This window comes from Lepidochelys olivacea (genome assembly GCF_965140295.1).
Source record: "Lepidochelys olivacea isolate rLepOli2 genome assembly, chromosome: 3".
Taxonomy (NCBI): domain Eukaryota; kingdom Metazoa; phylum Chordata; order Testudines; family Cheloniidae; genus Lepidochelys; species Lepidochelys olivacea.
The window spans coordinates 66,887,764-66,901,813 of NC_140413.1; the positions used below are offsets into that span (position 1 = coordinate 66,887,764).

The window sequence follows — 14,050 nt, forward strand, 5'->3', positions numbered from 1 at the left end:
ATGGTTCCCAATGTGGGCTACGTGATGGAGAATGGAAGGAGGAAAATCCCAACCTTGACACCAAGTCATCTTGGGTTTCCAGGGATAAAAATAGAGCCAGCCCTGAGGGTGTGAGCTAATGGTCTGATTAATCCGTCTCCCAAAACCAGGGAGGGACTGACACTGATGGTAGAAATTGCACCGCCGACACCAAGTACGCCTCCATTGTTTCTGGTGCTCCGAGTGGCATCGGCCCTGAAGTCAGCAGCAGTACTGATACATCTGACAATGCCGAAGTGGAGGGTGAGGAGTGCTACCATGGTAACATTGGTGGTGCAAGATGGTGCATGAAACCTGGAGGGTTTTGATTGGTCTTATGCGATCTCTGCCTCGGTGCACTTGATGGGAAGCAGCTCCTCCATCTCTTCAGATAGTCACCAGCTCCAGAGAGCAAACTGGCAGCACTCTCAGAACCTGACCTCGGTGTCAAAGCAGGCTGCATGGACCCTTTGAGCAGGTGCTGCTTTAGGCAAAGGCCCCATGCCACCCAAGTCCATTTTGTGAACAATCTGCAAATCAAACACCATTCTTTGACGTGAGCCTCACCCAAGCACAGCAAGCACCATGTGTGGAGATTGTTGTTAGGGGTAACACTAGGAAGTACTAACTAAATCTAACACAAACTACCACTAAGGGTACTAACTATATACGACAGGGTAAGACCATAAAGAGAGAGATTGGGAGGTTAAGAACCACACAGAGCTCCAACTCCAGCCACAGGGGGTAAGAAGCAGCTGTGGGGGTTTGAGGCAGCACTGCCTCATATAGCCAGGGGAGGCACTATGAGCGTGAGGCATGAGTGCTGCCTCCTATGGGTACCACTAGGCAAAATTCTCTGGCTCCGGTGCTCTGGGCAGTGCACTCACCTAAGTGGAATACATGGCTGCATCTACTCAAAGAGCTGCTTCAGGTTGCCACCTTACAAATTTCCAGCATAGATACTTCTCAGAGAGATAATATTGAGGTTGCCTATGCTGTAATGGAATGGGCCTGCACCCCATCTGGCAGTGCATTATATGCCAGCTGATAAAGAATGATATAGCCAGAGACCCACTTAGAGAGTCTCTGGGCAGACGCTTGTCCCCTTGATTGTTCCACTAGAGCAACAAATAGTGTAGGCCTTTTCATAATTGGTTAGTTCTTTGCAGATCAGAAGGGCTTTAGCATTCTATGTCGAGAGAGAGTAATCGTCTCATTGGTTGCATGAGATTTTGGAAAGAATACTGATTTATTGATTTGTTATTTAAGATAAGTTGATTTATGTGAAGTTTGGAAATTACCTTAGGGAAGAATTTTGGGTAGATGCAAAGAGAAACTCTCTCATTATGAAATGTGGAATAGGGCAAGACAGCTATGAGTGCTCCCAGCTCATTCACTCTTCTAGCAGATGTGATGGTGACTAGGAAAGTGACCTTCATGGACAGGCAGGACATGGAGCACATGGCCAGTGGTTCAAAGGATGGTCTGGTAAGTACTGAGAGGTCAAGATTGATGTCCCATAGCAGCGATGGTTTCACCACCAGTGGGGAGGTCCTAATGAGACCTTATTGTTGATAAGTAAAAACAGAACCGCCTTCCACGAGAGGATGGAAGGCATTGACTGCTGCTAGGCGGACTTGCAGTGAGCTAATGGAAAGTCCCAATGTCTTGAAGGTGAGTAGGTAGTCTAAAATAGCAGGTATTCCTGTTGATTTGGGGGATAATTAGTTCTGTTGTCTCGAGGTAGAGAAACATCTCCATTTAACTAAATAGCATTTTCTGATAACCTCAATCAAAGCAGAAAAGACTATCTTGAACAACCTCCAAACACAAACATTCTAGGTCTGTTGCCCATCCAAATACCAAACCATGAGGTGAAGAGGGTCCAGGCTGAGATGTCTGATCTTGTATTCTCCTGAGTTAACAGATCCAGGAAGGGGTTGAAGCTGATGGGAGAACAGGAGGACATTTGTAAACAGCAAACAGAAATATCTGAGCCAGTTGGATGTATGAGCACGGCTTGAGCCTTCTTGTGACAAATCTTTTGCAGAACCTGTGGGGAGGAAAGGTGTACCTCAGGTGGTCTGTCCAGGATAGAGCATTATTGCCCCCGGAGACCTGACCAAGTGCTGCTCTGGAGCAGTCTAGGTTGAACTTCTTGTTCATCCGGGAGGTGAACAGGTCCCAAGATGATGTTCTCCACTGGGTGAAGATTTTGTTCAGAAGAGAATTGTGTATCTCACATCTGTGGTATGTGGGAAAGTGTCCGCTGAGACTGTCTGCCAGAGAGTTCTGCGCACCTGGTGGGTATGTTGCCAAGAGCATGATGTGGTTCCCAATGCACTAATTCCATAATTGACTGCCTCTATACAGAGAGGAAGATATTTCGCTCCACCTTGTTTGCTTATATAGAAGATCATCGTCACATTATCTGACATTATCTGAATATGATGGAACCATGTAAGTTGAGAAATGCATTGCAGGCTAGGCAGACTGCCCTTAATTCTAAGAGACCAAGTCTGTATTTTCTCTGTTTACGCAGGTTCCCAAAGGTGGCAGAAGACAGAGTAAGGATATGGTCACTGACTGGGTGTCCTGACCAATCTGCCAGTTATGACCTAATGGTCCAGGTAGGGGAAGCTGGTATAGTTGCTTTGTCTCATCTGGACTGCCACCACTGGGATGACTTTAGTGAGGACCCTGGGTTCCAGTGCCAGCCTGAACAGCAGTAGTCTGAACTTGTAGTGCTCTTGTCCTACCAGAAATCTGAAGAACCTTCTGTGGGCCAGATGAATGTCATTGTGAAAGTAAGACTCTTCATGCTGAGAGCCACAAACCATGTGCCCTTCTCTGGGGCGGGGGAGGGGGGGGGCGACTTACTGATGCCAGATTGGTCATGTGGAATTTTGGATTTGCAAATAAAGAAATTCAACTGACATAGGTTGAGAATGGGTCTCCATTCTCCTTTCTTCTGGGGAACTATGATATATAGGGAGTAAAACCCTTTGTCTTGATGTTAAGGTGGCACTCATTTTAGTAGTGTCTACCTCCCAAGAGAGGATTTCCTTGTGAGAGTAGTTCCTGAGGAGGGGCCAGGAAGAGAAAGTTGATAATGCAGCCAGAGTGGATGATCTCGAATACCCACTTGTCTGTCGTTATTGCCCTCCAGTTGTGGACGAAAGGGGCCAGGTGGCAGTTGTGGGGGGGGGGGGGAGTAGTAGGAAATTGCATCAACAAGGGTACACAGTTCTTGAGCATGCTGTCAAAAGTAACTCCTGGTTGGTGGGTGAGGTAGAGTGGCTGCAGCTGAGGTGGAGGATGTGCCCAGCTGGGTCTTTGTACTCCCTTCTCTTTCCACGACAGTTTGTAAGGGAACTGGTGGTAGAACAGCTGAGGGAGAGCTCTCGGCTTATATTCCTGTGTGTGGTATTTTCTCTTTGGAGCTGGGATATAAATGCCCAGGGGGTGGAGGGTTGTCCTGGAGTCTTTTAGCAAGTGTAAAAACTTGTTAGTCTTTTCATTGAAGAGATCAGACTCAAAAGGCAAGTCTTCAATACTATTCTGGACATCCTTGGGGAACCCCCAGGAGTGGAGCCAAGATTCACCCCCTCATAATTATTGCTTTAGCTATAACTCTAGATAAGGTATCTGCTTCATGAGGGCTTGGAATTGAGCCATGTCCTCCTGAGGGAGTTTGTCTTTGAATTCCAAGAATTTGGAGTAATTTGTGAAATCTATTTTGCTAACCGGGCCTGGTAGTTAGCAATTCTAAACTCAAGGCTGGTGGATTCAAATACCTTCCTCCCTAGAAGGTCAAGACGTTTAGCTCCTTTGTCTGCAGGGGGTGCCTTGGTGTTTTCTAGCCTGGATTTCACTGTGGCAACAGAGAAAATATGTGGCTACTACTAGAGAGTTGGGACCAGAGTGAATAAACAAACAGAAACTGCACCTTTAGCGGGTATAAAATATTGCCTTTCAGACCTTTTTTGGGGTGGCGGGAGGGGGACGGGGGACGGAGAGGGGGCGCACAGGAAACAAGAGTATGCCAAACTGCCTTGGCTGATTCCATAATGGCCTCATTTATTGGGAGAGCCATCCAGCTTGGGCCTGAGGGCTGCAAGATATCCAAGAGCCAATGCTGTATAACATGGATTGCTTCAAGAGGAATCTGGCACTTAGCCACCACCCTTTGCAAGACCTCTTGGTATTGCCTCTGATCATCAAGCAGAGATGGTGAAGATGGGGCAACTGCCTCATCAGGTGAAGAGGATGAAATACCTATTGGTACCTGTGGATCTGGATTGATTTCCTCCTCTGCATACTCCAAAAGAGCCAGCTGGTGTCAGCTAGGAGGAGAGGGTGCAGTGGGATTCATGTTCAGATCTGGAGTGCCTAGCATAGGAATCCTGTGGTGCCCAATAGGGCCAATATGAAGAGTCAACAAGCTGGGGGGGTGGGGGGGAGACGACTGCAATGCATCAGGTACCATCAGTCCCCTAGGTTGTCATATCTGGGTGGAGGATGGGTCCAAGACCTCCTAGAGTCTCTGTCCAAGCTAGCCTCCCTGTGGGTCAGGAACATCAGATTCTGATAACGAGAAGGCAGGTTCTGGTTCCACTAGCGATACCGGTGGATGAATGTGCCAACTTATGAATGGGAGTATCCGCTTCTCTTCAAAGGGGTTTCTTCCTCTGGTGTCAAAATGTCCTTCAGGAGGGCTGGACTCAAAAGGACAGGAGATTGAGGGTAAGGTAGGGTGAAAATATTTTCTGGTGAGGTATAGGTTTCAGTCCATCCCAGGGCATGAGGTGTCCCTGTGATCAGGACTGACTGATCCAGTGCGTCCAATGGCACGGCAGTCAACGGATCCTTCTGGGAGCAAGTTACTACTGTGGAAGAAGAGTTCAACCTGGAGTTCTCAGTTGGTGTCAATAGGTGCTGATCTTTTGTATAGCTGTAGCCACAGCTGGTACCAATAGATCCTTTCTCCTAAACACCTTACCTTCATGGTTGGAAGGCTGAGGTGGACCTAAGTCTTTAGGACCCAAACATTAGGACTCACCTGACTGGACAGTCAGGAAAGGATCCTTTTTTGTAGGAGCAGATCTGTCTGTGTTCATGAGAGCGCCCCAAGGCATTGATTCCTTGGGCTTAACAGCTCTGGCATCTGCTCCTGAACGCTTGCTCGGAGGAGCACCACTCTTAGACTGAGGCCAATGAACCAGGGGATCTCCTTGGCCTGGATCCTACTGGGTCTCATGGCCTTTTCCAAGTCAAAGTTCTCATGTCAAAGTTCTCATGCCACATGGGTCTGGAGAGAGGAGGAGAGTCAGATGCTGCAGCTGGCAGAAACATGAGCCTCACCAAGGCAGTAAAGGGAGCAATGGTGCTCACTGTTGACTGAGAACAAGCAGGGTCAGAAGACAGTTCTTAAACCTCAGGATTCTGGGCACAGTACTTCTCCCCAGGAAGACGATCCCTGAGGCAAGGGAAACTAAACTATACTAACTAAACTATAAACACACTAAGAATACTAAAACTATATACAATTATATTTCCAGGTTTTTGAGTGACAATGCAAACATAGCTTTGGACACAGAGGATTCCAACTCAGGCCATGCACCGGTGTAAGGAGGAACTGGCATCAGTTTACATAACTCCATATATCCTTGATATGGAGCACAAGGGGAACAAGTATTCAGGCGCAGACCAATGGATTCTACTTGCTAGAAATCTCCAGTATCAGGTGCATGGAGCTCATGCATACCCATATGCAGAACACACAGAGATCAGCACTCAAAGAACAACTTCAAATAACATTTGCAATGAATTATTATTGGATGACCTCTAATCACCAGATTTTTTTCCTAATTTATATAGGGAAAGTACAGCTCAGATGAGATTCTTCTTCAGGTTTTCACTGCATCCCTGCTTTTTACTCAGTTTTCAGCTGGGCCAAATGATGTACAAAGAAGTGGAGTGACTTGCTCAAGATCAGTGTCAGCCTTTCAACTGGTTCAGATCCCACGCTCCTCCTGACCTGCACAGTGTCATTACTGAACCATTACACCAAAGGCCTAGGGGTGCAAGTAACCCTTGTTAAAACTATGGAAGTTTGAAAATGAAAGTCTCATTAAGCAGCGGCATTTTAGGCAACTCTTTAAAACCTCAGCCAGGTAACTACTTTATGGATTGGAAAGTTAGCATTATTATATTATATTTGGGCTAGGTGCTTGACTGAAGGATTAAAAAGCTTATATAGGTATAAATGTGGAACCTGGAATGTATCTCATCATTTCTTCAAAGGTCTGCTTTGCTCGTTTCTGTTTATCTTGAAGTGAGCGAGGTTCAGTATTCTCACAAAACACAGCATCTGTAACCACCAAAAGAACAAAAATGTCATTTAGGAATTGGTTTTCAGTAAAGTCATACATAGTGTTTTGCCAACTCATTCCTTGTGTTAAGCTGTTTTTAAAGAGCATCACAATTCTGCAGCAGCACAGAATTCTGGCTAAATTCCACTGTAGGTTAATTATATGCTGCTTAACTATAATTCCCCCTGTACTTATAACTGTATAAAGATATTCTTCACATTATGTCAAACAGCCCTGCAGTACTGATGGGGCCTATTGCAAAGGACATATTTACTACAGAGGACTAAAAATATTTACAACGTTCACGAGCAGCTACCACTTTTGGTTTCAGTCACTCAAAGCTTCCTCGCTTTAGTTTCATTCATTCACAATAACTCTTCGGAAGCTGTAATTTTCATAACTGGCCTCCACCCAAGTTATTTTCCTAAATATGCCAATTTTGTTCAGTCTATGGTCAATTGGTACTTGTTAGCTAGCAACTGTGGGCTTCATTTTCTCTGCCACCCTTATAAAAAAAGGGAAACAATTAAAAAACCTAGCATTAATTTCCCCCCAAAAAAGATGAAAATATAACATACGCTTTAGGAATTTCCTACACTCAATATATATACTGCATCATTAGCTCCACCATGTTGATCATTAGTCTTTTAGTCTTCTTTTCCTTGCTCACTATAAGCCTTTGTGGATTATTGTTCACAATACTTAATTCTATTAATAAAATATCAAGGATGTGCAACAAAACCAAACTAACACTGTGCAGAAACTAACTTTTGGAATCTCTTGACTCATTTATGTTGCGCAAGTGTTCTTTTCCACATGTTGCACTATATAGTTTGCAAAGCACTTTGGGTTGCTCACAAAAAAGGGTGCTACAAGTATAAAATTAAGTCATCAATATCTTATAAATAAGTACCACTGCAGTTTAAGCATGTACAAGAAGCACATGATAAAAGAAGAAGTATTTGCATGACTTTTCACTAACCTCTCAGGAGTGTTATCAGTGATACCAAGCGGTGCTCCTGAAATAGCTGTTCTAATTTGTACTGTAGATAGTAGTCTGTGTACATCTCCAATGTGTTTTTGAAGATAATTCTTCCCCCCATCAAGAGGTGGTGCAGCCAGTCAGGAACACGGAAAACAACTCTACCTGCAAAGTTATTATTACACATATGAAGAAGGCTCCCATCATCATTGTATCTTGCTTTATTTCTTAAAAAGTGTGCACACTGATATTTCCAAAAAAAAGAGATAGCTAACTTCATGCAACGTGACCTCATTCCCCCCAACCTACAGCAGATCCTTTAGCTTTTAAATCTGTTTGTGTTACATTTACTACAAAAATACCAAGTGTTGGTATTATTTATTTAAATTAGAGTGGCCACAGGAAGACATGGTCTATACCTCAAGCAGCTTTACACTCTAAATACAAAACCTAAGTGTGTAGGGGAGAGGAGGGGAAGGGATACAACATGCAAGCAGAGCAATCAGAGTGATACTGCTACATTTGTGACACCCTAATAGCAAGAACTTTAAAAACAGGATAGTGTCTCTAACTGGCATCTTCCTTGTTATAACAAACTGTAAACTTTAGACAAACTTTTCAAACAGCACTCTAATCAAACACCCTGAATTTTTGCACCTCTGTTATACTTCATACCAAGTACAAAGAAAAATAATTTCTTACCAACATACATTAAGTAGTCATAGACTCCTTCTACCGTTATCATCTCTATAAAGTAGTTCTGATTTTGTCTTCTCTCTGTATTCTCAGAGCGGTTTGCATTGTTCTTGAACAGATCATTGAAAAGCTAAAATAGAAACATTACATCTTGAAAAACGAACAAATTAAAGAAAACTAGAGCAGTGGCTCCCAAACTTGTTCCACTGCTTTGCAGGGAAAAACCGGTGCGGCCCGCCAGGGGCTGTTTACATGCCGCGTCCGCAGGTTCGGCTGATCGCGGCTCCCAGTGGCCGCGGTTCGCTGCTCCAGGCCAACGGGAGCTGCTGGAAGTGGCACCGGCCGAGGGACGTACTGGCCGTTGCTTCCAGCAGCTCCCGTTGGCCTGGAGCAGCGAACCGCGGCCTCTGGGAGTCACGACTGGCCGAACCTGCGCACACGGCAGGTAAACAAACCAGCGCGGCCCGCCAGGGGCTTTCCCTGCACAAGCGACGGAACAAGTTTGGGAACCACTTAACTAGAGTAAAAACAATCAGTACTAAAAAGTTCAGACTGGTCAAGATTTTCAATGGAAAAGACTTTGAACTGTTTTTCAATGGAAAATTTGATTTCAACGATGAAGTTTTTCAGAGAAGATGTTTACTTTCCAAAGAAAATTTCAATATTTTGTTGAATGTTGTAATGGGGTATACTGGCCCTTTAAGAGTAGAGGGGGCCAGAAGACTCCATTCCAGAGAGATGGAACAAACAAAGGCCCAGGAAATGGCCTGGTAATGGATGATAGGAAGCAGTCCTGGGTAATTCGGAGTTGTCCTGGGGTTTCCCCACCATCCACTGTTCCTTTACGGGCCGGAGATCAGGAGTTCTGTAACACAGGGTGAGGCTGTGCTCCCCTCTCTTCCAGCCAATCAGGAGGAGCTCTTTCAAGGAGGGCAGTATATAAACTGCGTTCTCCCTCAGAACTGAGGAGACACTGGCAAGAGAAGGAAGCCAAAGCCAGAAAGCTAAACTCTAGGGAAAGCTATGAAAAGGTGACCCTCTGAAGAGCAGGCTGTAGCAAAGGAAGATCTCTGCCATCCATGCAGAAGAGCTAGAGATAAGTGTGAATCTTTGGATTACAGTAATGGACTTTTTGTGGTCATTAAACCAGCCCCAAGTGGAGGACGGTAGGACTTCTAAGAAAGGCTGCGGGGAGTCTGTAAGGGGCCCCAACAAGGAAGAATGGAGGGAGGCTGCTGCAAAGGGCACTGTGGCCACAAGGGACCACTCATTAAGCAGCAGACCTGTTACAAATGCCCCCAAACCAATATATTGCAGCTAAAAAATAAAATATTTCAATTCAAAACAGGCATTGCAGTGCTTTATAGGAACTGTATTTTGATTGCTTTATGCTCTCACTCTTCCATCTGGTCTCGGTTCTCTGGAAAAACTGCACTTCTCTTGTGTGGCCCAAGAGAGTTTCAGACAACTTTAAACAATTGCTTTGGATGTTTTAAACTAATCCCTTTCAAATTAACCACTAGAAATAGCGGGGATCATATGTATAAGACTGCCTTAAGACAAAATGCGACTTTACTCTTCGGAGAATTACTTGAAGAGTGATAAATGTATTAGAAATACTAAAGAACTGACTTATGACTGTAAGTAAATATAGAAAAATCAGTCAAATTCCTTACTATAGTATAACTGGTAGGCCCCAATACAAATAATAAATAATCATAACACTTATTCATGTCAATTGCTTGCAAGACTGCAAGTATACTTTATGTTCATTACATTTGGTAAATATGAGCCTATAATACAATGCATTGGCAAAAAGGGCTAATATTCTGAGGTGTATTAACAGGAGTGTGATATAGAAGATACAGGAGGTAATTGTCCCACTATACTTGGCACTGGTCAGGCCTCAGCTGAAGTACAGATGTGGACAAATTGCAGAGAGTCCAGAGGACAGCATGAAAAATTATAAGAGGTTTAGAAAACCTGCCCTATGAGGGAAGATTGAAAAAAACAGGCATGTTTAGTCTTAAGAAAACATGACTAAGGAGGAACTTCATAACATTCTTCAAATATGTTAAGGGCTGTTACAAAGAGGACAGTGATCAATTGTTCTCCATGTCAACTTTGTGTACTACCTTCAATGATCAGCTTAATCTGCAGCAGCAGATATCTAGGTTAGATTTTAAGAAAAACTTATAAGTAGGGTTGTCAAGCGATTAAAATATCAATCAAGATTAATTGCACTGTTAAACAATAGAATACCATTTATTTAAATATTTTTGGATGTTTTCCACATTTTCAAATATATTGATTTCAATTACAACACAGAATACAAAGTGTACAGTGCTCACTTTATTTTATTACAAATATTTGCACTGTAAAAAAACAGTATTTTCAATTCCCCTAATATAAGTACTGTACAAATGTTGAATTATGTACAAAAAAAATAACTGCATTCAAAATAAAACAATGTAAAATTTTAGAGCCTATTAAGTCATACTAGCTCAGTGGTTTGAGCATTAGCCTGCTAAACCCAGGGTTGTGAGTTCAATCCTTGAGGGGGCCATTTAGGGATCTGGGGCAAAAATTGGGGATTGGTCCTGCTTTGAGCAGGGGGTTGGAATAGATGATCTCCTGAGGTCCCTTCCAACCCTGTGATTCTATGAATACCTAACTCTATAATAAGTCCACTCAGTCCTACTTCTTGTTCAGCCACTCACTCAGATAAACAAGTTTGGTTACTTTTGCAGGAGATCATGCTGCCTGTTTTTTGTTTACAAAGTCACCTGAAAGTGAGAACAGGCATTCGCATGGCACTTTGTAACTGGTGTCGCAAGTTATTTACGTGCCTGATGCGCTAAAGATTGTTACGTCCATTCATGCTTCAGCCACCATTTCAGAGGATACGCATCCAGGCTGATTACGGGTTCTACTCGATAATGGTCCAAAGCAGAGCAGACTGATGCATGTTCATTTTCCATTATCGAGTCAGATGCCACCAGCAGAAGGCTGGTTTTCTTTTTTGGTGGTTTGGGTTCTGTAGTTTCCGTATCTGAGTGTTGCTCTTTTAAGACTTCTGAAAGCATGCTCCACACCTTGTCCCTCTCAGATTTTGGAAGGCACTTCAGCTTCTTAAACCTTGGGTCGAGTGCTGTAGCTTTTTTTAGAAATCTCACATTGATATCTTCTTTGCATTTTGTCAAATCTGCAGTGACAGTGTTCGTAAATCAAACAACATGTGCTGGGTCATCATCTACGACTGCTATAACATGAAATATATGGCAGAATGCGGGTAAAACAGAGCAGGGGACATACAATTCTCCCCCAAGAAGTTCAGTCACAAATTTAATTAACGCACTATTTTTTTAAATGATCATCATCAGCATAGAAATATGTTCTCCGGAATGGTGGCTGAAGCGTGAAGGGGTATACAAATGTCGAGCATATCTGTCACGTAAATACCTTGCAACGCTGGCTACAAAAGTGCTATGCAAACGCCTGTTCTCACTTTCAGGTGACATTGTAAATAAGAAGCAGGCAGCAGTATCTCACATAAATGTAAACAAACTTGTTTGTCTTAGCGATTGGCTGAAGAAGTTGGACTGAGTTGACTTGTAGGTGCTAAAGTTTTACATTGCACTCAAAAACAAAACCGTTACGTAACAAAGAAAAAAATCTAGATTTGTAAGTTACATTTTAACGATATAGATTGCAGTACAGTACTTGTATGAAGTGAATTGAAAAATACTATTTCTTTTGTTTATCATTTTTACAGTGCAAATATTTGTAATAAAAATAATATAAAGTGAGCACTGTACACTTTGTATTCGGTGTTGTAATAGAAATCAATATATTTGAAAAGGTAGAAAAACATCCAAAAATATTTACTAAAATTCAATTGGCATTCTATAGTGTAACAGTGCAATTAATCATGATTAATTTTTTTAATCACAGTTCATTTTTTTTCATTAACTGCGTGAGTTAACTGTGATAATTGACAGCCCTAATTATAAGGATAGCTAATTGCTGGAATAGGTGACCCAGGGAGGTGTGGAATCTGCATCACTGGAGGTTTTTAAGAGCAGGTTAGACAAACACATCAGGGATGGTCTAGGTATACTTGGTCCTGCCTCAGTGCAGGGAGCTGGACTAGATGACCTCTGAGGTCCCTTCCAGGCCTATGTTTCTATAAATTGTACAGACTCCAATCCATCCATGGATAAACATGGAGGTCAGCTGTACCAAGATGAATGGACGCTGGAAAAAAGGAAAAACCTCCACCCACCACCATAAGAACAGACATGAACATAGGCAGTCAAGCTGTCATCTTTATAGCTTCTCCCCTTTACTCTTCACATTCTCAGGTAAGGGTCAGTATTTCCCCCTCTGTACATTTACTGCACCTTCTTGTTGTTTTCAGAAGTGGGACTGAGAATTGTAAGCTCTGGTCTACTTGGTTTAGGCTTGGGAGATTCACAGGAGTTAATGAAATTCATGATGAATGGCTCCAAATGCTGACCTTTCTGAAATTAAATACACAGTGAACAATAATGATAGTTAAATAGTTAAAAAAGTGACAGTTTCCAAACTAAAATTTGTGCTGGACCAACATGTAGCAACCTGTCAGTGGACAGTTAAAGATACTAACTATAGTCACAGCATAGACTACTGAGACACGGTATTTACTCACCTCTTTCATTAGCTTTCCTGGAACAGATTTTATAATTTTCCCTACAATTAAGAACAAAAAAGTATATATTACCACATGCCCTTCTGAATATCATATCTGATATCTATTAGTTTCCTTCTGTTCTCCTCCCCTACCCCACTTATCTGTTTTCTCTATTTAGACTAAGATCTCCACGGCAAGGCTCGTCTTCTACCATGAATATATGATGTTTCTGACAAATATTTGCTGGGGCATTTAAGAGCTATTGTAATACAAATGAATAAGCCACCATGATCTATAATAAACTATATTATAAATTTTTACAGAAGTGAAGCAAAAAAACCTACACATGGTCTCATTTTACCATCTCAGTCTGAAACTGATTAGCTTACACCACTGATATCTATGGCTTCATTTTAAGCATCATTGCACAATCTTTTTAAAGAAACATTTGAAAGAAATAAATTACCGGTACTTTGAAAAGATACTGAGTACATACAAGAAAGTTATGGAATTTTGGGTGCATCGAACTTTAAAAAGGAACTAAATATGTGATACCCATCAGCAAAAGCTATTTCAAATTACAAACACGCAAGAAAGTTTTCACATTCATAAAGAAATCTAAGTCCCATAGATTTTCTTCTGTAGTTTTCTAAAGGACCATGGAGAGATGAACAGCCTTATCTCCAAGTAGTGTGGATGGGAGGCATGTGACAGTAAGAAAAAATAGCAAGAGGCATCCTGAGGGTGCAGGGATAACAGGGACAATACAAAAAAGACCTAAACTGTTCAATAATTTAGGCTCCAACAATTTTTCTGTTTGAATGATCTGGATAAGAATAATTTTTCAGTTCTAGTCACTTATTCTCTGCAAGTCTTTATCACACAAGAAAGTCCTAAACCTCAGACTTCTGAGACAGTATTTACTCTCCTCTCCCCCGGTAATAAGAGTCATCCAGTCTGCACAATGTATTGAAATGCACAACGTTGCAAGTTCAAGAAAGTACTCATGTTAGAAAGGATTTACAGGGTTGGGGAGACTGTAGACCTATTCTTAAAAACTACCCACATTAACCTGAATAAGAATATCAGAAGCACAACAGAACAGTTTAAAAGGTAATAAAAATGAAAAATATAGTTTAAAAATATTGTAAAATTAAATATCAAATTCAATAATTATGATTTTCTTATCTTTAAATATTATAAAAGGGAAATTTAGGGAAGAAATTATTATCGTATCAACATTTCACAAAGTTTCTGGTCAGAGATTAGTAATTTTAAGACTGTTGTGAGATTATCTAGATAGCTAGA

General features: G+C 42.1%; 1 protein-coding gene across 4 annotated transcripts in view; it reads right to left on the reverse strand.

Moving 5' to 3' along the window:
* Positions 1–14,050, reverse strand: part of SNX14 (sorting nexin 14) — a 78,671-nt gene that overhangs the window by 10,808 nt on the left and 53,813 nt on the right. For all 4 annotated transcript variants that reach the window (XM_084623618.1, XM_084623615.1, XM_084623616.1 and 1 more), the window contains 5 exons: positions 12,761–12,801; positions 12,474–12,593; positions 8,077–8,200; positions 7,375–7,539; positions 6,296–6,391 (listed from right to left, as the gene is read on the reverse strand). In XM_084623618.1, the coding sequence (XP_084479744.1) occupies positions 6,296–6,391; positions 7,375–7,539; positions 8,077–8,200; positions 12,474–12,593; positions 12,761–12,801 (546 nt within the window). The remainder of the gene's footprint in view (positions 1–6,295; positions 6,392–7,374; positions 7,540–8,076; positions 8,201–12,473; positions 12,594–12,760; positions 12,802–14,050) is intronic.